This window comes from Gadus morhua, chromosome 11 (genome assembly GCF_902167405.1).
Source record: "Gadus morhua chromosome 11, gadMor3.0, whole genome shotgun sequence".
In the NCBI taxonomy this organism is placed as follows: Eukaryota; Metazoa; Chordata; class Actinopteri; order Gadiformes; family Gadidae; genus Gadus; species Gadus morhua.
The window spans coordinates 20670280-20694638 of record NC_044058.1 but is presented as its reverse complement, the minus strand read 5'-3'; the positions used below and the strand labels follow the sequence as shown (position 1 = coordinate 20694638).

The window sequence follows — 24359 nt, the reverse complement described above, 5'->3', positions numbered from 1 at the left end:
GGACATCAAATATCATCAACACAGAAGCCATTATCCTAGCCAAAGCAGAAAGAGTTACCTTGATGGTGTAATGGGCGTGAGGTTGGACCCACAGTCTGAACTGGACTCCCGCCGAGCTCCCCCCGCCAGAGCCAGAGCTGAGTCCAATGACACCCAGCATGACACTCTAGCAAATGGTAACATGTATTTTACAAGGTACACCTAGGTCTAGGACATGATCTCGGTGTAGCAAGAGGGCGAGCTTGATCTCATTGGACTCAGCTTAACGTGTAGATGCTAAATAACATGTGATTTGTCAAAAATCTCAATCGGGAAGCAAATCTATAGCTGGTCATTATTGATAAAGGCCTCCAAAATCGACAGCTAATTACTACCCCGAAACATATTCAAATATGATCATGTGTGGCACTGTTGCAATCGCCTCGAAACGTAGATGTCAAAGGACACCTTGTTTGCCCCGTTACGCAACCGGGAAGATATTTTCATACTTCTGATTGACTAATGAATTGATTCAGCTATTCCCCCAGAAGTCTGCGGTCAAAAGGTCAAAAGGAGCCGGCACCACGCCGCTTATGAGACAAAAGTTAATGTGTATTTCTCTCATAACTTTTTGTCATTATTAAAGAGAGGCCTGATTCTCAGATATTCTGGTTGGATGGCTACGGTGTAGGTCTGGGAAGAACTTCAGGCCAAAATCTTGCAAGCGAGCCGCTGGGTGCAAGTGCAACGAGATGGAGCACTTGCTGAGTCATTTCCTGTAGGGCTGGAGCCACAGGTTGAAGGGGGTCGCCGGTCCTCCGCTGCGCGTCGGGCCGAACAACGCCCCTTAACAGTGGTATAATGAGCACATACCACAGCCTATCGTGATCTATTGCTTAATTATACTATTCTTCTGATTTAATTAAAACTGTGAATTATTACTTAAAGGTCCCATGACATGAAAATCTCACTTTATGAGGTTTTCTAACATAAATACGAGTTCCCCTAGCATACATATGGTCCCCCAGTGGCTAAAACTTGCGTTTGGTGTAAAACGAGCACTAGCTGTTCTGCTCGCCTTTGAAAAAACGGAGGCTCAAGCGCGCTGATTTGGAATGACTTTAGGTATGTCGTCACAAAGCATCTAAGCTCCTCCCCTTACTCTGCCTGGCCCGCCCAGAGACGTTGGCCCGCCAATGAGACACGACCGTGCGAGCGCCACGTGTGTGTGTGTGAATACACACACTGTAACGCAAGTGTTTCTTGTCAGTTCTTTGACGTCTCTTGTATTTCCACAACGAGACTGTAGTGGGGGTTATTTGAGCCATGGTTGAGAAGGAATTGGGGGAAAGGAACTTTGGCTTTGACTCGCTGAAGTACATGAACTGCGACATGCCGCCGGTTGCCGCGAGGCACCATTGCCGCGAAGCACCACCGCCTGGCAGCGGGCAGCCGGCAGCAGGCAACCCGCGGTACAGTCTACTTCAGATTGATGCGAAAGTGGAAGAACCAGCGACGTCGCAGAACCCGACAAAGTCGTTTGTGATTCACAATATCATCTGGAGGCGCACACAGCTTTTGGCCGTGATAATATGTATTATATGATATAGATATCTATGTATTATATGATATTATTTAGATATAGAATTCCAGGACTGTAACGCAAGTGTTGTACACTTCCTTGTTATTTGGATAACCGTTCTGCTTTTGGTGTTATGGCGCATAACACGTCGTACTGGAGGCGCACACAGCTTTTGGCCGTGATAATATATATTATATGATATAGATATCTATGTAGGCTATATGATAATATTTAGATATAGAGCTCCAGAACTCCCGTGTGTTCTAGAATATTTACAGAACACGGCTAAAAGCTGTGTGCGCCTCGCCATTGCGATACCTCCACTGTAGACAGAGCGCATAGTACCGTGGCTGCAAGCTGCTCAGGGCCACACCCCCGTCCTCCTCCTTGACCCGCCTCGCTCCTCCTCATTTGCATTATAGCTACAGACACCAAAACAGCGCATTTGGGGGAAGCTCAATGTGCAACTAGCTCGGAGTGGCTGTAATTAAAGAATACATAAAATAGCATGTCATGGGACCTTTAAGAGAGCAAATGGCACATTTTAAGGAAGAGACTTGTCTTCATAATAGGAAGTATTAACTTGGGTCCCTCTCTCTTGTCTACACCTACCGAAACAAACACACACACATGTGCATGTAGCTTCAGTCTGAGCTCCCCTAGCACACTGGCTGGAGGTCATATTTGGATTGGACTTTATCCTTTCAACATTGGACATCGGAGGATGAATAAAAACAGGTCACATTTAATTAAAATGTATATTTTAGTTGATAACTCATCATGATAACTGATTATGTCCATCATATCATAAATGTTTTCTGTATTTCACATTAAATGCTATGGCCTTTTAAATATCGATCAATATACATCTATATCTGTAAATCTCTATATATTTATAGTTACAGGGTATGCAAATGTATGTACGTATATAGAATAAACATGTTACACTAGGGAAACTGCGTTTCAGCATAGAACAAATTAGGAACCATTAGAGGAACAGGGAAAATGCATTTCTGCCTGGTATTATGTAAGCTTCTAGGCTAAAAGCCGAGATGTGCTCTGCTAAGAATTGAATTGGACAGTGCCACTGCCCATACAAAAAAGGGTTATGGAACAAACAGTGAGCAAAACATAACACAGGAAATGCGACAGCACAGGAAATTACTTGTTTGGCTTCCTTCTAGAAGCCAACCACCCCCATTCATCAGCACCCCCCATCTTCCAAATGGGATGGCCGCTCTTACACATGCTAATTATTTATTATTTATTCGATTATTAGCGCACATTCAAAACGTTGAAGATTCAATATCACCAATTTATCTATCTATCTATCTATCTATCTATCTATCTATCTATCTATCTATCTATCTATCTATCTATCTATCTATCTATCTATCTATCTATCTATCTATCTATATATATATATATCTCTCTCTTATGGGCATTTGTGCCTTTATCGACTAACCACCTGGGTGGCTACTCGTTTAGGATATGGTAAAACGGATAGTTTTGTCAATGAATAAACACGAACTCAGACCTACTCTCCACTCTAAAACTCCTTTGTGTCTCCCTCAGGACCTATTATTTCTCCGTCAGGAATACAACTGAGATATTCACTGATTCAGTTGACAGATTGAACTGGACTACTGAATATGTCGGTACAGTTGAACCCTCCCCTTATTACTTTGACTACAACGACTTTCTGGAAGAAATAGTAACGTGCAACTACGGGCGGCCCGCAACCATCTATCTACCGGCTCTGTACTCTCTCCTGTTCATCCTGGGCCTCTCAGGAAACGTCCTGGTGGTGTGGGTGATCGTGGCTGGCATGCGGCTCCGCAGCATGACCGACGTCTGCCTTCTCAACCTGGCCATCGCCGACCTTCTGTTACTCAGTTCCCTTCCCTTCCTGGCCCACCAAGCCAGAGACAACTGGATCTTTGGGGACACCATGTGCAAGGTGGTGTTGGGAACCTACCATGTTGGTTACTACTCTGGCATCTTTTTCATCACCCTCATGAGCGTCGACAGATACCTTATGATAGTGCACGCCATTTTTGCCAGAAAGATGCGCACAAGGTCCTTTGGAGTATTGGCGGCCGTGGTGACATGGGTGGCTGGGCTGCTGGCCTCGTTCCCGGAGGTGGGCTTTCTACGAGCACAGCGGTATAACAACACCGTGTTCTGTGCCCCTTCATTTGAACATACCTCCGAAGACGATAGCAGCAACTGGTGGATGGTTTTCGGCCTGTTAAAAATGAACATCCTGGGCTTGGCAATTCCGTTGGTCTTCATGACCTTCTGCTACAGCCAGATCGTGCGGACGCTCCTGTCCAGCCAGAAGTCTAGGAAGCAGGCAATTCGTATGATCGCGTTGGTGGTGTCTGTGTTCTTTTGCTGCTGGCTGCCCTTCAACGTCACGTGCTTCTTCCATGCCTTAGAGCTGATGGGCAGCTACTCATCGTGCAACAGCAGCCGTCACATACGGATGGTGTTGCAGGTGACGGAGGTGATTGCATACGGCCACAGCTGCATCAACCCCATGCTCTATGTGTTTGTCGGGAAAAGGTTCAGGACGCAGCTGCTCAAGCTGATAGGCAGATCCCCATGTATTCAAAGGCTCAGGGGCTTCATGTCTTCAGAGAACTAGCCATAATGAGCCAATAATTGTGTGTTGTCCAACAGTTTTCAATGCCAAGGACTACACTCAAAACAAAGGGGGATGGAGCATTTGCTGTCAGGGCCCCTTCCCTGTGGAACGGTCCTGAGGAAATCAAGGTTGCAGAGTTCCCTGTTTAATTACACATTTAAAGGAGACATATTACGGTGTTTTCACAGCAAGTAAACATAGTTTGAGTTCCAGAAACATGTTTTTGAAGCTGTTTGCTGGAAATAGCTTTTAGGAAAATAAATATCGTCTACCGCTATTCCCCTCTGTTTCAGTCCCTTCAGAACGCGCTGTTTCTGGTGTCTGTAGCGTTGATGCAAAAGAGCTGCTGCCCAATTAGCTGTCAGACTGAACCATAGCATGGAGAAGGGATTGTTGCCGTTTGCTGACACCTGGAGCTCTATATCTATTTAATATAATATAACATCATAATAATATTATATACGGGTATTTATATAATCTAACATCACGGCCAAAATCTATGTGCGCCTCGGATGATATTATGAATAATAAAGACTGTGTCTGAGGTCTCTGGTACTTCCACAAGTAAAGACTCGTAGTGGGGGATATAAGAATTGGGGGGAAGGAACTTTGGCATTGACTCTCCATGAACCGCGACATGGCAAAGAAAAGGATTGTACTCCGGGAGCTGAGCTGACGGACTGCCTCCCAGTTCCCCGCGCCGGAGCTGCCGGCCGCCGTCGTAGCCGTCCGGCCGCAGTCCGGCAGTGTACTCCGGGAGCTGAACTAGCGCCGAAGCTAGGTGGCAGCTCCAGCGGACTAGCAGCTCCGGCGGACGAGCAGCTCCGGCTGGGGTAGCTCGGCGGCAGTCAGGCAGCTCAGCTCCGGGAGTACAATCCCTTTCTACTCCAAGTCTCCTCCACCCGACTTCCCTTCGGCGGCAGCTCCTGCGGGTTGAGCTCGGTGCCAGAGAAAGGGATTGTACTCCCGGAGCTTAGCTGCAGGGCTAGCGCCGAGTTTCCCCCGCCGGAGCTGCTCGTCCGCAGGTCCACAAAATATTAGCGATGCTCTGATTGGAGGGGAGTGGGGAAGTGGGAGGTTATATTCAATGCCCCCTTCCTACGTAGGAGGGGGCCCGAAACTGACTTGCTCGTTTGGTAGCTGGAGGCGGGCTGCTTCCAGAAATGCGTATCTCACTCAAAAAATCATGTACAGACTTATTTCAAAGTTTGTATGTGTGTGAGAGCACCATCTACCCACAACAACACCCCAAATCCCAGGAAAAGTGCTGTTTTAATAATATGTCCCCTTTAACATTATGCTATTCACATTTGCTTTCCTGACATCTAACTGTTTTAACATGTGTTTTATCATTTACTTCTTTTTCGTATTTTAATCCTCCAGTTGTATGTAACTATCATTTTTGCTCAGATGAATGAGATAATTTATGTTTCAGCTTAGAATTGCTCATACAACCTTTAATAATTGACTTCCCACAGAAATTCGAACTAAGGAACTCAAGTGGGAAATACATATCAATGCCATGATAAAGAAGGCTAAAAGAATGTCTGCCTGGGTGTTTAATGTATTCAAATGCAGAGATACAACCACAATGATGACACTCTACAAGAGCATGGTCAGGAGCGCAGTTGAGTACTGCTGCCCATTGCGGCACCCGTCAAAGGTTGGTCTCACCCAGAAGATCGAGGCCCTTCAACGAACCTTCACTGCTAGACTTGCACAATGCCAAGACATGAATTACTGGGAGAGACTCAAAAGCCTGAAACTCATGTCACTCCAAAGGCAAAGGGAGCGCTATGTCATCATGACTATGTGGAAGATTCTCAACGGACACCATCCTAACAACATGGGGGTCGAGTTTCCAAGCTCTAAACGCAACGGGATCACCGCAAAGCTCCCAAAACTCTCGAAGTCGAGCAAGGCGAAACACCAGACGATGTACGATACATCTTTCGCAGTACTCGGGCCCATGCTGTGGAACCTCATCCCAGCCAATGTATCCTCGGTGAAGGACCTCGAAGACTTCAAAATCGAGCTCAATAAGGACTTCCTCTCCAAAATGCCCGACAAGCCACCTGTCAAGGGCTACTCTTGCGAGAACAACAACTCTCTCCTGGAATGGTGCTCTAGTGGAGCACTGCTGAGTGGTCGGATATGCTGATGGCTCTGTTGTTGTTGGAAATTCTTTATTAGGAACAATCCCTTGAGATGAATCATCTCGTTTTCAAGGGGGTCCTATAAACTACAATATGGACATTTTATCGTACAATTCAGCAAGACAAGACAAACAAAACAAAACAAAACAAAACAAAGCAAAACAAAAAACATGGACATAGCACATATATCATTGTGTCATACATCTGTTAAAATGATGGTTATTAAAAACATGAAAACATGAACAGGTGGTCTCTAGATGGGAGGATAGTGCAGTTTTAAACAGGTTGAATGATGTTATGGAGCGTATATGGATTGGTAGATTGTTCCAGTCACAGGGAGCTTTGGATATAAATGCTTTTTTGCCAGATGATGTAGGTGTACTGAAGTAGATTTGTGAACAATGCCTGAGTTGATGTGATGATGTGTATGGTACCAAAAGTTGTTTTAAGTACTGTGGATAATTGAAGTAAATGCATTTGAATATGAATTGTAGCCAGTGCTGGTGTCTTCTTGAGGTGGGAGATGGTAAATTGAGAGTTTCATAAAGGGTGCAGTGGTGGGTCATGTATGGACAGTCGAGGACAAATCTGCATAATTGATTGTAAACTGAATTGAGCAGAAGAAGGTGTGTTTTAGGGGCGGTCTGATAAATTACATCAGCATAATCAAGTATTGGTAGTATGAGTTGTTGAACTAGTCTCATTCGTACTGTAAATGTAAAACAGTTTCTATTTCGGTAGAGAACACCAGTGCTGAAGTAAATTTTCCGGGCTATCTATATGGCATTTGAATGATAAAGTTGAATCAAGCCAAAGACCAAGATATTTTGTTTGTTCAACTCTATGCAGTAGTGTACCATCGAGGCAAGAAATATTGAAGGATTGACTGTTAGTTTGTGCTTTGATATTCTGATTGGTCCCGAAAAGCATTGTATTTGTTTTTGTTTTGTTGATAAGTAATTTATTTTCTCTGAGCCATGATTCGAGATAATTGAGGTTAAATTGCAATGTTGACTGAGTTTGTAATAGGTTAGTTTGTGACGTGTATATGACTGTGTCATCAGCATAGAGTTGAACGTTGCAACCAGAGAAAATGGAAGGAAGATCATTAATAAATATAGAAAACAGAAGTGGTCCTAGTGTTGAGCCTTGTGGCACACCACGTTCCTGAACTGCAAGGTCAGAAGTTGTGCCCTGAATGACAACACAATGTTTTCTATTGTGCAGACATGAATTAAACCAGAGTAAAGCGTTTCGTGAAATACCAATGGAATATAATTTATCCAGTAGAAGGTAGTGGTCGACAAGGTCAAAAGCCTGTTAAAGACAAAATCCTAAAAAAGAAAAGGAGGATTTCTACCGCATTTTTCAGTTCCTCAAATTTGCTTCCCTTTTCCATTTAAAATAGTCAACTTGCTTTTTGTTTCCTTTTCTCAATAATTTCCAGGGCTTATAGCTAATTTAATTCATGAGGGACCTCAAATCTTCTATGACTTTAATCTTCGATAGAACGACATCTAGCCAATGTCTTCTTAAACAGTTGAATTGTTGTGTTTTGAAAATTGTGCGGTAAGCCAAAAGGTTATAAAAAACGATTTGCTATGTTTTGCTTCATCATTTTTTATCAACTAATTTTCATAGTAGTGCCCATTCTAAGCTGTCAGTCTAGTAGGATGCACAACGGCCAATATCTTATCTTGTGCTGATAAAAATGATTATCTCCTTCCAGCTGATGCAATAGAGATACAGAGTATGTAATCCCAAAGCCACCCCTCCACTCAACACATTTCCTTTTCATGTTGTCATTTCTTCAGTGGGTTCATGCTAGCTTTGATGAAATATTTTTTTTATGAATAGTTAGGTAATTTCAAATGCAAAGTTTCAAATACAGCTCAACAAGTAACACCTTACACACAGGGTGTTTTATGCGGAACTTGGAAATATGGCTTGCTAGCGGGTGTGATACAAGTTATGTAAGTGTGTTTGTGTTTGCGTCCGTGGGTGTGTGCGTGTGTGTGTGTATAAGTTATGTAATTTGACAGTTAATCATTCTTTTTAGACTTTGTGGAACTTTACTAATGCAGAAGGCATGGTGGAGGCTCTTTTAACTGCAAGTCATGGCCTTGATGATGCTTTTAATAATTTGTTTGGATTTTGCTCGGGTGAAGCTCCAGTCATGTTGGGGATAACCGTGATGGCGTCATATGTTCTGTTACGCTAATCGGCCGAAGGAGCTTGTCTGTTAAGGCAAGTTCCTGCTGTCTGATTTACGACGAGACTTCTCGCGATGCCGGTAGCTATGCAAACAATTGAGCAACAATCTGCATCAATTGAAAGAAGCAATATTCCCTGCGTTCCAATACCCATGCTAACATACTATTAAGTAAGTCAGATAAATATTTAGTATGAATGTTGGTATGAAGATTAATCTGGTAGAAATGTATGAAGATATCTATAAAGGAAAAAAAAGTCCCATTCCCTTGTGTGATACTAGTGTCACCTATTGTGGTCAATTGCAGGACTTTCGCCCCGGATAGAGATTTTTTCACACATCCCACGTTGTTCACTGGGGTCATATTAGTCTATAACAGTTGAGATAATCTTCGCTAAATGAAGTGCATACAAATCGTATCCAGGACCTCTAGGATTTATATGTAGGCTACGCATATTGAACGAGATATTGCCTCATTTGCATATTTTTTTTACATTTTTTAGACAAAGTGTAATACAAAAAGTATTTCTCTTAATATGAAGATTCATCTGGTAAAAAAGCATGAGAATATCTATAAAGGAAAAAAAAAGTCCCATCCACCACGTAGTGTGATACTAGTGTCACCTGTTGTGGTCATTTTCAGGCTTTCGTCCCGGATAGAGATTTTGTCACACATCCCATGTTTTTCACTGGGGTCATATTAGTCTATAACAGTTGAGATATTCTCCGCTAAATGAAGCGCATACAAAACTTTCTCAGAACCTAGACTATTTGTCAGATTCCTCGTTTTTGATTGCATTAGCTTTTAATGCTCCCGGAAGATCTGCTGCGTCATGTTACGTTTTCTCGTAGTTTGACTCGTTTTTCTTGTACTTGGCAGGCTAAAACAGGTTCAAAGATCGGATTCCCCCTTATTCTGCAGATTATGATATGGACATGATATAGTCTGTGGAGTGTGTTTGTTTTGTATTTATTTTATTTAGTTGTAATAAAATACAAATGTTTCAAAAGGAAGCATTTCACATACCTGCGCAGCCACCCCCAATTCCGCCTTAGAAGGGGATCGCCGGCCCTCCGCTGTGCGTCGGGGCCGGACAACGCCCCTTAACAGTGGTATAATGAGCACATACCACAGCCTGTCGTGATCTTTTGCTTAAATACATATATATATAGGCCTATATACTGTATATATATTCCAATCTGTGTGATGGTAATCTGTGTATTAGTTATATTTCCTCAAGAATCCTTGTATGCCTTTAATTTCGTTTGGATTAATAATTTATTGTCTGTCCTTCTTGTGCACTTTTGTATGGATGTCTATTGGTTTTGAGAGCTTTTATTTTAAAACGTTGGGTTGTGTGACCCCATAGTGACCCGCAAGGACAATTCCTGTTGTTTTTGCGCCATCCTCAAAAGTTCTAAAACACTGTAAAACATCAAACGATTTTGTAAAATAATATTATTTGGAGGCTGCAGTGGGTGCTTACTGACAAAAATATGCTAGGTTTAGCTTTAGCAGTTAAACTTGGCCAACCCACTCTGTTGGCCAAGCAGCTATTGTCTCAGTGTTTTACCTTCTCAAAACAAGTCAGTTGTTTCAGTCAGATAAAGGTTTTTCGCCAGAAAGACCACATGACACTCTTTTCTATGTAATTGTTAAATGCCTATGATGGGAATCTCGTTGGTGATAATTTCATTTGAATCGACATCCTGCCTACCACCTCTTATCAAGAACGGTATGGTTCTAAAGATGTCATGGTGACTATTTCGTTCCTGTTCCTGTTCTCTCTGACGTACAACACCTACAACACACACACATTATGTGTGTATGTTGATGCTCGAGGTTACTGGAGGATGTCGAAATGTTAGATGGAAATGGAGCCAGAATATTTATCTGATGATAAAAGAGACCTACAAATATGTCAAAAAGTATCACAGCGTAACAATACATTCATCCGGCACTTACATGGCAGTTGTAATATTCGTTGCACTATGATGTCACAGAGACAAATGAACAGGACTCAAAAGAGAAAGATTGAAACAAAGAAATTCACACGTTGATCGGTTGATGTTAACATAATGGTAGGAGTATCTGCACACAAGGCAGGATACCTAAAGTATTTCAGAACGACACTTTGGGGAAGTAAGTGGTGTTTACTGCGAAATTTTGCGCTGAAACACGCTAGTAGTCAACTCATGTTCCATGTACGTTTAATGGCAAAGTAACCAGAGGACAAAAATATATTTACAACAGAATAATGTGTAAACACATTATGCCTTTTCTGTACAAAGAAATATACATGCAAAAAAAAGAAAAAAAAAAGACATTCAAATATGACATTGCTGCAGTCTTGTACTATAATGTATCAAATATGTCAAAAGTTATGAGGTTCACATCCTGAACACGAGCCTGCTCCTTCTCCTCTCTGTACATCTTTACATAACGACTAACAAACGGGGCTTTCCAAAGGCGTCTCAGTCCGGGCCTCCAGAGCACGCTCCAGGACCGAGCTTAGTTATGGACACCCAACAATCTCACTGTTTTCATACTTTTGGGAAACACCCAGACCAACGTCAATAAATAAAATCAAAAAGGACAAGACGCGAAGGTCTTGAAGCTATACACGGGTATTAACAGACAAAGAACACGAATAAACGTTGGACTGACTGAAGTGGTCCACGACGTCATCAATCTTTGAAGATGAGCCCAGAACACAAAGTGATTTTTTGAAGAGCTCACTGGACTGGCACACATACCAATAAAAAAAAAAAACGACTAGCCAATAAAAATAAAGATACCAGTTCTCAAGGACTTCAATGTGTTTCAACTGAAAATGAGTGCAAAATGCGAGATAACCCGATGTATTGATTTTCTTTTTTGGAGGCGGGAGGTTCTGGTGTTTGGGGGCGGGCTTAGGATACTGCCCTGACAAGAGAGGGGAGGTGATTGGAAGTCTCTGGGGTCACTCTGAGGCTACAGAGCAGTGTGAATCCCAGTTATTCAAAAGACAAACATCGCTTGGTGAAGGTTGTTTACCAAGTCTGATGGCCGTGAGGGGGGGGAGGGGGGGGGGTGCAGAACAAAAACACTGAAACACACATTGGTATCCATCTACACAAAGCAATCGAAAATCACGGAAGAAGAATTTTGTGCACAGCTTCAAAGAACGTAAAAGTAAACACTCCTTGGGACATCCAGAATAAATACAACCAAACTGAACCAATGTAAACCCATATACCTCTACGGTCTGAGTGGTCTTCTATAATTTAATAAGATAAATCATAACACATTTTAGCAGGAAAAAAAAGGGTAAAGAATACTCAACTTTGGTTTCGTAACAGAAAAGAATAAAAAACACATTGGCGCAATGACAAACTCTTGAAAGCATAAGTGCATATATAATATAGATACACATTTTTCTTATACATTATCTCTTAAACACCCTCTGTTTGTAAGGGTTGCAAGATGTAATACTGAACTTAATACATAAGACTTAACACAATACAGACATCTACAGTATCGCAGTACTAGATACGTACATGCCTTTTTTTTCCCAAAGAATACAGCTACAAAACAAGTCTTCATAAATAGTTGCATAAAGGTTAAAGCTGCAACATTGCACGTGGTAACCAACACAAAATACGAGTGCAGTTCTATTAGCGCTTTCGGCTCATCGTCAGTGTCCGGCCACCGCAGAGAATGAGGGAGCCTTATTTCAACTTTTTTTTTTCTTATTGCTCCAATGACTCCATTCTTCTTCAACGGATCAGACTCACGCATGAAACGCTGTGTTTGCGTCAGTTTGGTGACAAATTCTTCAAAATGAATATGGAAGGCAGGAACATATTATTTACAAAATAAGGCGGATGCACTAAGAAATATGATTCGATTTCTTTCCAAAAAAAACATGTTTTCTTCTTCTGCTCCTTCTCCCGTTCATGTAGTCACTTAGTGTAAGTGTGTCACTTAACGATAAAATAGTTTAAACTGAAACAAGGGGGGGGGGGGGGGGGGGGGCAACCGTAAGCAAACTATTGCATTGAATGAAACGACAGCATATCTTCGGGAAAACTAAAACTAAACAGGGTTTTGGTCTTTATCTTAAACTTGGACCCTATGGAAGGGAACCGCTTTGTCCATGCAACTCGCTTCTATCTATTATTGATTTGTTCCACCTTGCCTGGAAACACTGCTTTTCAAAAGTGGTGTCTTTAAAGATAATTCAATTTTTTCGTCCAACACTGTACATGTATTGTTTTACAAAAAAAGTTCTCTCTCTCGATACAAATGACAAACATATATTCTCGTGTTCAACCAAAACCGACCTGAATTCGTTTTTTTCCCCCTTTTCCCACCTATACAGTATTGTTCTTTCCTCTTCACTTATTTATATATTTCAACACCGTCTGACAACCAAAGACTAGCACACGCTGGCTCTTTTGAGAAAGCTCGCTTCTCTCCCTGCTAATGTCTTATGTTTGAAACGGGAAAAAACTTCAAACAGTTCCTCTCATTGTTGTGCGGGCATACGTCCATATGCCAATGGAGTGTCCGGGACGAGGGCCACAGATGACCACGTAGAAGTAGGTTGAGATGATAAAGAAAGAGGGGGGGGGGGGGGGGTTGGATCGGGGGGAGGGGAATTTCAGCAGAGGTCAGTCAGTCAGACAGCAGCAGCAGCAGGACATTTCATGGCCGAGTGAGGAGGCGTGTTTGTGTGTGTGTCGGCATGTGTGTGTGTGTGTCGGGGTGGAGGGGGCGGGGACATCACCTCGTATCCGAGATGCGTTCGATTTATGGGCAGGGGGGGCCGACGTTTCTTCAGCAGCTGCAGCACCGACCCCCTCGGGTCACCCGACCCCACCTGACCTCCTCCCGGGGGGGGGGGGGGGGGGGGGGGTCGTGCGGTCACAACCGGGCCGCGGCCCATCAGGCGTGGTCGAGGAGGCGGCTGTGGAGGAAGTGCTGCGTGGCGGCGACGGGCCGCACGTCCGTCTGGTGCTTCCGGCGCTCGATAAAGGAGATGAGGCGGGAGGTGTCCAGGTGGACGTCCCCCACCGGGGGGGGTGCGGCATGGGGCGCCGGGGTCGGGGGTCCTCCAGCACGCGGGCCGCCGCGGGGCTGTAGCCACGGCATCCGCAGGCAGGCGGCGGCGCCGGGCCGTGCGTCCGGCTCGCTCCGGAGCAGCGCGCACACGAAGTCGCGGGCGGCGGCGCTCACGCCCCGGAAGTAGTCGTGTGGGAAGCTGAAGTCCAGCCGGCACGCGTTCAGACACGTCTCCTCCACGCTGTCGTCCAGGAAGGGCGACGCCCCGCTCAGCACCACGTAGGTCACCACTCCTGGGGAACGCACGTCGATCACGCCGTTAGCCACGATGCCGTAAAACACGGAGCACCATTTAATCGCTACGTGCTTTAATCTGATTCTCTGTTGATACAAATTTTAGCTAATATTTGATGTCTCTATGACGTAAACGCACGAGTGTCTGACTATTTAGAAAAACACGATATAAATACAGATGTTCTATAATTATTAACCAAGGACCGAAATAAATGAAGCAAAGCAATGTGGTAGTAACTAATCTGTGTGTCGTCTTTGTACTCAGGTTTTTCCTAGCTCCAGTGAGGCTGACGGCTGGCCGAAGCAGCCTCACCTGGCCCGAGTTGGACCGATCGGACTGGGCTGGGCGAGGCTGCACACCTGTTGTACTCTGAGCAATCAGTGTGCACAGGTTCAACCAGCCATCACCACACACACCCTTGAGGAAACCGACGTGTGTTTGGAGGATTCCAGTAAAAGGGTAGCACATGACATTGTCACATTCACGTTCCCTTCCCCCCCCCCCCCCCCGGTGTCTCAGCTCTGTTCCGACGTACCCAAGCTCCACATGTCGGCCATGACGGAGGCGGGCTGACCCAGTACCAGCTCCGGAGCGGCGAACTCCGGGCTGCCGAGGAGCGGGTGGACGTAGGAGGAGGGCGGCTCCAGCTGGACCGCGTCGCCAAAGTCTGTGAGCTTCACCGTGGGCTGGGAGGAGACGTGCTCCACCAGCAGGTTCTCCGGCTGAGGGGTGAAGGGACAGGGTGGGGTAGTGGGGGAGGAGAAAGGGAATACATGCGCATTAGCAATACCCATGAATATTATTTATGAGCTTACACTTATCCCACAGATCATAGAGAAAGACTAGGCGTGTGTGTGTGTGTGTGTGTGTGTGTGTGTGTGTGAGAGATCTCCGTACCTTGACGTCCAGGTGTGCTATCCTCCAGCTGTGGAGGTAGTGCAGGGCCTCCAGGACGTCCCGCAGGTAGAAGGCCACCTTCTCCTCCGTCAGGCTGCCCCAGCTCACGATGTAGTCCAGCAGCCGGCCCTGCTCCGCCCTAAAGCACCACCACCACCACCACCACCACCACCACCACCACCACGACACGCACGTTAACACGAGAACGGAGTCCTCCAACCTTATGCTTCAGGAGCGGGAGGCAGGGGAATGGCACGTAGCATGAACAACATTTAGCCTGAAACGCAAACGATGACATCATCGCATTCACCTACATTCCTGCACGTCGTGGGTCTTCGCTACGTATCACAACACAGTTCCATGTTGGAACTGTGTTGTATATTTGTATTTGACACGGCCACTTCAGATATGTCAGCAATGTTGTTGCTATTGTTACAATTGTTATGCACTGCACAATGACATGTTTACAAGATGGTAAATATTGTGGCGACTCCTACCCCCCGGGGAGTCTGGGTATTCGTGATGCCGGTTGGGAAAAAGGGGTTTATTGCCTTTTGTCAATTTGTTTCTGTTAGGTTAAGTGGGGTTAACGGGTTTGGGGTCTTTATTGTTTGTGTGTTGTTTATTGTGTGTAGTGTTGCCGCCACTGTTACGAGACCGTTACCGTTCCGTTGGTTGGGTGTGCGGTGTGCTGTGTGTTGTGGAACTTGTGGGTGTGTGTTAAATAAAGGCAGCTCTCAGGGATGTGCGGTGCATGAGGCACGAGAGTTGCGTCACCGTTTAACCTGGGCTCCCGTCTCGTCCTTCCCGCACTGCTCGCCACAATATGTTTGAATGTATTTGACCATAATGTCAAACTTGTTCTGCACTTTGGTTTGCTGCATTTAGACAGCGATTCTCTACTGCTGAACTAGCAACATGTTGCTTGTTCTATTGCTGTCTTGCATTCAGAGATGTAAAATGGAAGTTTCCAATTATTAATTTGAATACAGTGAACTTAAAACTTGTTTTGTATTCTTTGAAAATGCAATTTTAAATGTTATTAACCTTAATTTGAAATATTAAGTTAACAACCCTGACTTACTTTTTTGAGTTTTGTAAAATGTAAAAATCTTAGTTGGTATAACTCTAACTTTCAAGTTTGTCTAAAAAAGAAAATGTAATTATACAAACAAAATAATATTAGTTGTTGGAACTTTTTTAAAACACAAGATCTTTTGTTGGGCTCAAAACTCAAAAATTGATTGCAGTAAGTTGCCTTGCAATTTTGAGTTTTCTCAACTTTTTATTTTTTACAGTGTGGAGTCAGCACACCTTTTTAAGGTGTGCTGACTCCACAAAGGACGGTGCGACGGGAATCCATGCAGTCAATGCAAGGAAGAAAGAAACGTTGTTCACAAGAGAGCCCATCCTCCTCCTCCTCCACTATGCTTCACAACACTCTAACTTGTGTACTCGCGTGATCAAACAGCGCTTTTGCTCACTTCCCTTTTGGTGTTAAAAAAAAAAGGTGCAACAAAAGACTATGCTTGCAATTTGGTGCACGAAAAGGTGTTGGAGTTAACTCTAACCGCAGTCAAAGATGGTTGTCTTTCAAACAAATGTTTTGAAAAAGCTGAACAATCGATTGATCAAACTAGGTCAATGGAATAGAAAATACAACAGATTGTATGGCGTACTGGTGCTTTATAGGTAGCGTAAAGGAAAGGGAGATCAACGCAAAAACATAAAACAGAAGAAAAAAGAGGTATGGCAATCTCATTCATACGACACAAAAGAAGAAAACACAAAAAAGAAACGCAAAACGCACACATTGAAAAACAAAAGCAAAGCGAACGGGAGGGGGGGGGGGGGGGGGGGTCTCACATCTCCAGGACGAGCACATAGCTGGTGGCCGTCTGGTAGGTGTCCAACAGCCCCACCAGGTTGGGGTGGTCCAGCGATTGCAGCAGCCGAACCTCCCGCAGCACCTGCTCTCGCCGCAGCAGACGCTTGTTCACGTGCTTGGCCACCACCGAGCGCTTGCTCCCCCGCTGCTCGCACCGCTTGGCCACCGAGAAACGGCCCCTGGGAGCCGACACAAGGTGGTGGGGGGGGTTGGGGGGGGAATGGTGGTTAGACGGGGTAAAGGAGGAGTTCAAACCTGGGTCACCAGGTGTGAAGTCTGTGTAGCTGTTGTTTGTGTAGCTGCGTAGCCGAAGGCGGGCTGTGACGTTTGTATGTGGCGTCGGTGTAGGTGTCGTGCGCCAAACCGACTTACGAGCAGAGTGTGTGTGTGTTTGGCGGAGGGTGTGAAGTCGATTAGGAACTTATTCTTTTTTTTCATTTGACACAATGCAGTCCACACTATATGCATATGAACGTTACCTTCCCAGCTCACTGGTCTCGGTGTAGTAGGACTCAAAGCTGCTCTTCCAGACGAATTCACTCCTGTCGTCAGAGGCCCCTGGGAGAGCAGAGTTCGGTCTCACATTATGAACTATTACAATACAAAGCAGCAGGATAGCCTCTCAGTTTGTATCCTCTAAGACCCGGTAAGCCTGGCTCCTCAACTGGTAGGCCCGAACTAGACTAGTACAAGTTTATAGACAGTTATTAATAATGAGTATTTCATCCTCATTATGCCATTTAATGAAAAAGTCACAGCTTTAACTTTTGGCGATCATTTTCATTACGTTGCATTACACAGAAGATGGAGTGACACAGTCTGCTGAATTAAAGCACACTCAAACCATTAAAACATTGCATCCACCACTGGCCACATAGCAAGACTATCATTCAACATTCACCGACCATTACAACATTAAAACACAGACGTAGTTACAGCAGGGCCGAACCCAGGTGTATCTCATGAGGTGCATCCCCTAATTACCTTAACGAGCTACACCTGTTTTTAGGTTACCCCCCCCCCCCCTGCTATAACACCTCTGTGATGAAGGTCTATTCTACCCACTCCATCGCTCCACCCACCTACCTAAGACCCTGAGGCTGGCGGAGGAGGTGACAGAGCCCGAGACGTTGGTGGCGATGCAGGTGTACACGCCCACGTCCTCCGCCGAGGCGCCCAGGATGTTCAGCACCGCCTCCCCGGTCTCGCTGTAGGAGGCAGGGGTGGAGGGAGTCTTTATGGTGGGTGGGGGCACCGCCTCTTTTTCAGTGCAAAGTCATGTGCTTCTCTTATGATTGATGTTTTCATGTGGTACAACAATGAAATCCATCCACCAGTGCTTGGCTACTTAAGCACTGGTGGATGGATTTCTTGGCTACTTAAGCTATTTTAAATGAATTTCCATTAAAAAAAAAAGGCAATTTTTTTGTCCGAATAATTTGCACAGAAGTCAGTTAGTAATTATTTTCAAGCCATTTCAGAAAATGGAGAATAAATTCAATATTAATAATATACAAATATGGGAGAATTAGACCTTTGCACTAACATTCCCATGCAGATGTGAAGTGAGTTTCTTCTCGTTAATGATGAAAGATGATGAAAGAAGAGTAACTAATTAGCGGGACTAATTAGCTACCTGTAGCTGACGCTGAAGCGGCTGCTGTTGCCGAGGGCGCTGTTGTCGGGGCCGTGCCAGGACACGGTGGCCCGAGGCCGGCCGCACACTTTGCAGCGCAGGGTGACGTTGTCCCCTCGGTCGCACGCCACGTCGGCCACGGGCACCAGGAACTCAGGGGGTGCTGGGGGGAGGGAGGTCAAAGGTCAACATTGAATTGTGAAATCTTAGTTCATACTTTTTTTTTGGTCTTTTCAATAAGGGTTTTAAATTGAACAGTTCTTTGGGTCCAGAGAAATGAAAAGCACATTTTGAATTATAAATAAGGAGTAACAAGACAAATTATTAAATCACTAAAGCAATTACAGTTGGCAAAATTCAAGCTTTCTAAAGGAAACATTTTGTAAGGCAACGTAAAAAAAAGTCCTCAAACCAGGTGTACGTACCATTATTTATGTAGTTGGGGTTTAGAAGCTGAAAGAAGCCCAGAATAGAGCACAATATTAGTGTTTATGGACAAGACTTGTGTCAAAAAAGCAATCAACTCTGTGTTTGAGCGTGTGAGTGTGTAGGAGGCGCTACCTTGACAGAGACTTTGTTTGCCAGGCCGTCCTGGGATTTGCGGAAGCCGTTCTCCATCTTGGTCTCCTTCCTGCCCTCCTTGTCCCTCTTCTCAGATTTACGTCGGATACGAAGTGCTGTGTGCCATGATAATGATTTTCTGCACAGACACACACATACCCACAGACAGGAAATTGTTTTTTTTTTTGGTCGACTTTGCCTTTAATGTGAGAATGTATGTATGAACCGATCGCTTTGGTTAAAAGTGTCTGCTAAATGTAAATGTTGAAGAATCAAGCAATCCACCTTCCAAAAACCCCACCCACTTACTCCAGTTAGGTCGCACCACACAGTTGCAAATAAGCCAGTAATCATGGACCCAACGCTGTTAATGACTTCTTTGAATTCTGAAAGTCTCCCGCTTACAAAGTGGGAGGGGCCTAATCTTATACACTATAATGTCTCCATCGGAGACATTATTCAAACAATAATATGAATATTCTAGGTCAGGGGTGCCAAACCTTTTTTGACCCAAGATCTACTTTTCAAGTAGCCAACCTCCCGAGATCTACCGGCCTAGTGTCAATATTGCAAACCTACCTTCAAGCGGGGGGGGGGGGGGGGGGGGGGGGTTGTATCGTGAACCTACGGACTTCAGTTGACGGCTTTCAACTGCTGTTGACAGCGCATGCGCTACCGCGCGTATATGTCCCGCGCAAATTTTATTTTATTTAAAAAAATAATTATATATATTTTTTTCTTCTTCACCCCTCGCGGTCGACTTGGGATCTGTCGGCGGTCTACTGGTAGACCGCGATCGAGTGGTTGGGCACCCCTGTTCTAGGTTGTCATTTATTGTTAACTTTTGCTGCTTTTTAGAATATTTTGAGATATTTTTAGTTTAGTAATTTAGCACATTGGACGATATGAAGTATCTTTCCTCAGTATACAAAAGTAAAAAACGAAATGTTCCACGACACACGGTGATTCCCGCGGTTGGCCAATCGGCCTCCACGACCCCACCCCTCACGTACTTGATGGTGCCCTCCGGGAGGTCGGGCGTGACGGAGGCCGAGGTGTGGCCCAGCACGTGGCCGGGGATCCAGCCCTCGGCGGCCGGGCAGTGCTGCGTGGCGGCCCGGTAAACCAGGTACATGTTCTGCTGGTTGCTGGCCAGCATCTGCACCACCTCGCCCTGCAGCACGCTCACCTCGTCCTCCTTCACGGCCCCGTAGTCCTGGGTCACCAGCATGGTTGACACCGTGCTGCTGCTGCTGCTGCTGCTTTCACTCTGCAGGAGGGGGGGAGAGTACAGATATGAGATCACACACACACACACACACACACACACACACACACACACACACACACACACACACACACACACACACACACACTGCGTGGGTGATGCTAATACAGACATGATATCACACACACACACACTGCAGGGGGGAAAACGTGTACATGACTTTTTAGATCCAGGGGGAAAAACACAAACAGGGGCTGGTGTTAATACAGACAGGATCATATGCACACACACGCGCCCACACACTGCAGGGGGGCAACCGCACACACACTGCTTTTAATCTCCAGGGGGAAAACACACACAGAGGGTGATGTTAATACAGACATATCACACACACACACACACACACACTGCAGGGGGGCATCACACATACTTATTTTAATCTCCCGGGGGAAAACACACACAGGGTGTTAGTACAGACATCTTCACACCCATTGCTTTTACCCTGCAGGGGAAATCCCCTTGGTGGTTTCAATATAAACATGAACACACACACACACACACACACACACACACACACACACACACACACACACACACACACACACACACACACACACACACACACACACACACACACACACACACACACACACACACACACACAGAGGGTCAAGTTAAGACCGATACTTAATTATACTGAAACGGAGGTCAGTGTTAGTATTCAGGATCTCAGCAATCAAACGTTGGGTTTGATTGAATCGCATGCAGTGAAGAAAGCGTTACTTTGAAGCATGTTTGTGTTATCATATACAGATGAGGTTGATAGGGGAAATGAGGCTATATCCAAAATAACCTTGCATAACGACGAGCTAAGTTTGAGTTTACTTCCATATTTCTGGACGTGTCTGTGTGTCTGTGTGTGTGTGTCTGTGTCTAGTTTCCTTAACAGCAACGGATCAATTGCAAAGGAAACACAGCAGATGCATTAATCCAGGGGAAATACTGTTTGTAGGGAGGGAGTGAGGGAGGGAGGGAGGGAGGGAGGGAGGGAGGGAGGGGGGGAGGGAGGGAGGGAGGGAGGGGGAACTTAGGAGGAAGAGGGCGTAGGTGGTAGTCGAGTGTTCCCGCATGTAAGAGAAATGGGGACAAAGATTCTGCGATGACAGAACAGCTCCTGAAGTGTGTGGGACCAGACTGCCAACAGTGCAACAAGGACACTGACAGTATCGGCACAATAGTGTCGGGGGGGCTGGTCGCTTAAAGCGACAGGGAAGAGGGTGCATCGGGAGAGAAAACACCCAACCAGCATGTACAGAAACGTTGTTTTACCATCCAGAAACTGTTAGTGCGATCCATCCAGCACACAACGCGAAAAATGTCCACACAGGCCGTGCACGCAGAGCGCACACACGCACGGACACACACACACACACACACACACACACACACACACACACACACACACACACACACACACACACACACACACACACACACACACACACACACACACACACACACACACACACACACGTGGCCGAGTTAGTGGGCTGAGATAGCAGTTAATTTCCAGGGCGCAGCGGCAGTAGTAGTAGTAGTAGTAGTAGTAGTAGTAGTAGCATCAGTGGTATTAGGCATGAGGAAGCGAAGGCAGTGCCCCAGAAGAGGCTCCGACTGACCAGCCAGCCAGCGAGGCCGTGTTAGTGACTAGTGGCGCTCAGCATCGGGGCCAGGCGGGGAGCCTTGAAGAGGGGCGGGGTGCGTGGGGGGCGTCGGTGGTGGTGGTGGTGGGGGGGGGGGGGGGGGGGGGCGTCTTACCCCGTTGCTCTGGGTGGAGTGTATGGACTGCTCGCTGGTGGAGGAGCAGGTGCTCATGCGGTCCTGGTCCTTACTGTGACCCGAGTGGCAGCGGGGCCGGTGCTGCTGGGAGGGCGTGCCGCGGCCCAGAGAGTCGCCGCCGCCGCCGCCCCCGCAGGACGACCCCGCCCCGTCGCCGACCGCGGGGAAGGGGAAGGCCCCCGACCGGCCGGCGGGGGAGGCCGGTACCGCCGGGACCCCGGCCCAGAACGTCCCGCCCTTGTGAGCCGGGCTGGCGGGGACGACGCCGGCGTCCTTGTTGAACCCTCCTCCTCCTCCTCCTCCACTGGGAGACTGCGGCGAGGCTAACGGCGTAACCGTGGCGACCCGGGGGGTCTTGAGGGGCAGCGTGATCAAGGGGGCCACCGCCATCTGCGGGATCCCCGCGGCGGTATGTCTCTGGCCCTCCCCTGAGGGCCCCCGGGGGCCCCGGCGCCCGGGGCTGCCCTCCGCGCTCCCACACAAGCCGTTAGCGGTGTTAGCGTTGTTAGCGATGCTGCCGCTGCTGCCTCCACTGCTGCCGCTGCTGCTGCCTCCGCCGATGCTACCGCCGCCGCCGCCGCCGCTACCCAGGGGCCCGTCCAGCACCCGCATCCGGGGCACCTCGGGCCCCCCCGACTCAAGAGCCTCCCCCACGACATCGGCGTCCAGGTAGGGGTAGGGGTTGGGCGGGAGGAGGGAGCCCCGGGGGGTCAGGGGGGGTGTGGGGGGGGTGCGGCAGGGAGACGACCACGTACCTGCTGATGGGTCGGGCCCGTCGGGGCCCGGGGGGTGGTGGTGGTGGACGGGCTGTGGGAGGCGGGAGGAGGGCTGGGGGATGCGCGAGGGCCGGGTGCGGGGGCCGCACAGGGACGAGTTGCTGCCGGAGACGCCGGAGCTTCCTCCTCCGCCGCCGCCGCCGCCGCCACTTCCTCCTCCGACGACTCCGCCGCCTCCTCCTCCTCCTCCTCCTCCTCCTCCTCCTCCTCCTCCTCCTCCCAGGCTGTGGGCGTTGCTGGAGCTGCTGCCCCCGGCCAGACCCCCGGCACTGCCCCCACCGCTGCTACTGCTGCTGGGGGGGCCCCCGGCCCCGCCGCCCCCCACGTGGTTCCTCTGGTACTCGATGGGAGAGGTCAACGCTACGGCGACAAACATAACATTATAATTAAAAGCCTTGATTACAATCACTACTATTCGGTTTCTTATATAATACAAGGACGACTTGTTAGTAACAGAGTAGTTACACAAGAACGCAGGTCGAGACGTCGATATCCATTTTACCTCTGGTTTACTAGCACCTCAACAATGATACAAGTTACACTTCACAGGTGCTGTAGAGCGCCCCCTAAGGCATGGGAATAGCAGTGCATACTGTTGACTATCCATTGCATACATAACAACCACAGTGCTTGTTATATTATCATGCATGTGGCTCATGGACCCCGTTGCACTTCTTCTTTTGAGTTTTTTGGTGCCCTTTAGGGCTGCTAGGGTTAGCGTGAGTCATACATATATGGCCTGAAGTTGCCTTTGAGATTGTTATCGTGACTAAGAATGACACAAACAAAACGGACTTGACCTAACGTTGATGACTCATAGTTCTATGTCTGTTGGTTTTCGTCTCGTCGCTCTGGGCAGCAGTGTTTGGTTCTGTTTTCTTTTGGTTCCTATGTTATAATTCCTCACTTCAGCAGTTCTCAGTGTTTTCGTTTGGTTCCCATGTTATACTTCCTCTCGTCAGCATTGTTCAGTGTGCTTCGTTGGGTAGAGGTCCTTACCGTTGAGGAAGTTGCGCTGGTTCTCCAGGATCTGGCTGACCTGGTGGACCCAGAGCTGGCTGACGGCGGAGCTGGGGGAGTGCAGGGTGTAGCGCTCCTGCCCCCCGCTGGTGGACCGGGACGTCAGGGTGAACTTACAGGGGTCATCTGGGTTCTCCTCCAGACCCAGCCAGCTCACCTGGAAGAGTGAGGAGGAGAGGAAGAGGTGGATGGGTGAATCAATTGTAAACGCTTAGCACTTTCTATGAGCATCCTTACTGTACCGACAGCCAGGGGCGTAGCACCAAATTCTGGGCCCTGTATACAAGAGGTACTGATGGGCCCCCCCCGAATTCCCCCTATCAGCCCCCTGCGCAGAATTGTTTACCGGGGGGGGGGGGATGCTCAATGTGATGCAATGATGCAATACACAGAGGAGCCTGCTGCTCAGATGGCCGTTAAGCTGTGCGTAGTTAGCTCACCTTGACGCTGTTCTTGAAGAGGTAGCCCAGAGTCGTATAGCCCTTTTTCTTGTCCAGGGGCTCGCTGAAGATGACGATCTGCTCAAAGAGGAAGACCCTCCTCTCCTTCATCCTGGAGAGGAGGCCTCCGTCCTGGTCCGACACCATGAAGGT

At 47.0% G+C, this 24359-nt stretch overlaps 2 protein-coding genes across 2 annotated transcripts in view; one reads left to right on the top strand and one right to left on the bottom strand.

Moving 5' to 3' along the window:
* The first annotated feature begins 2024 nt into the window (after positions 1-2024).
* On the top strand, positions 2025-4648 carry LOC115554645 (C-C chemokine receptor type 5-like). Its single transcript, XM_030371436.1, has 2 exons — positions 2025-2299; positions 3137-4648. The coding sequence occupies exons 1-2, from the start codon at positions 2286-2288 to the stop codon at positions 4209-4211; spliced, it is 1089 nt and encodes a 362-aa protein (XP_030227296.1). The 5' UTR covers positions 2025-2285; the 3' UTR covers positions 4212-4648.
* Positions 4649-10773: 6125 nt separating this feature from the next.
* Positions 10774-24359, bottom strand: part of triob (trio Rho guanine nucleotide exchange factor b) — a 135647-nt gene continuing 122061 nt past the window's right edge. The window contains 13 exon segments of the mRNA XM_030369795.1: positions 10774-13919; positions 14457-14643; positions 14819-14957; positions 16685-16885; positions 17186-17264; positions 17793-17914; positions 18343-18505; positions 18768-18795; positions 18904-19042; positions 19917-20173; positions 21950-23106; positions 23746-23923; positions 24207-24359. The exon segment at positions 24207-24359 is cut by the window's right edge and continues 39 nt beyond it. Coding sequence (XP_030225655.1) covers positions 13510-13919; positions 14457-14643; positions 14819-14957; positions 16685-16885; positions 17186-17264; positions 17793-17914; positions 18343-18505; positions 18768-18795; positions 18904-19042; positions 19917-20173; positions 21950-23106; positions 23746-23923; positions 24207-24359 — 3213 coding nt within the window. The 3' untranslated portion in view covers positions 10774-13509.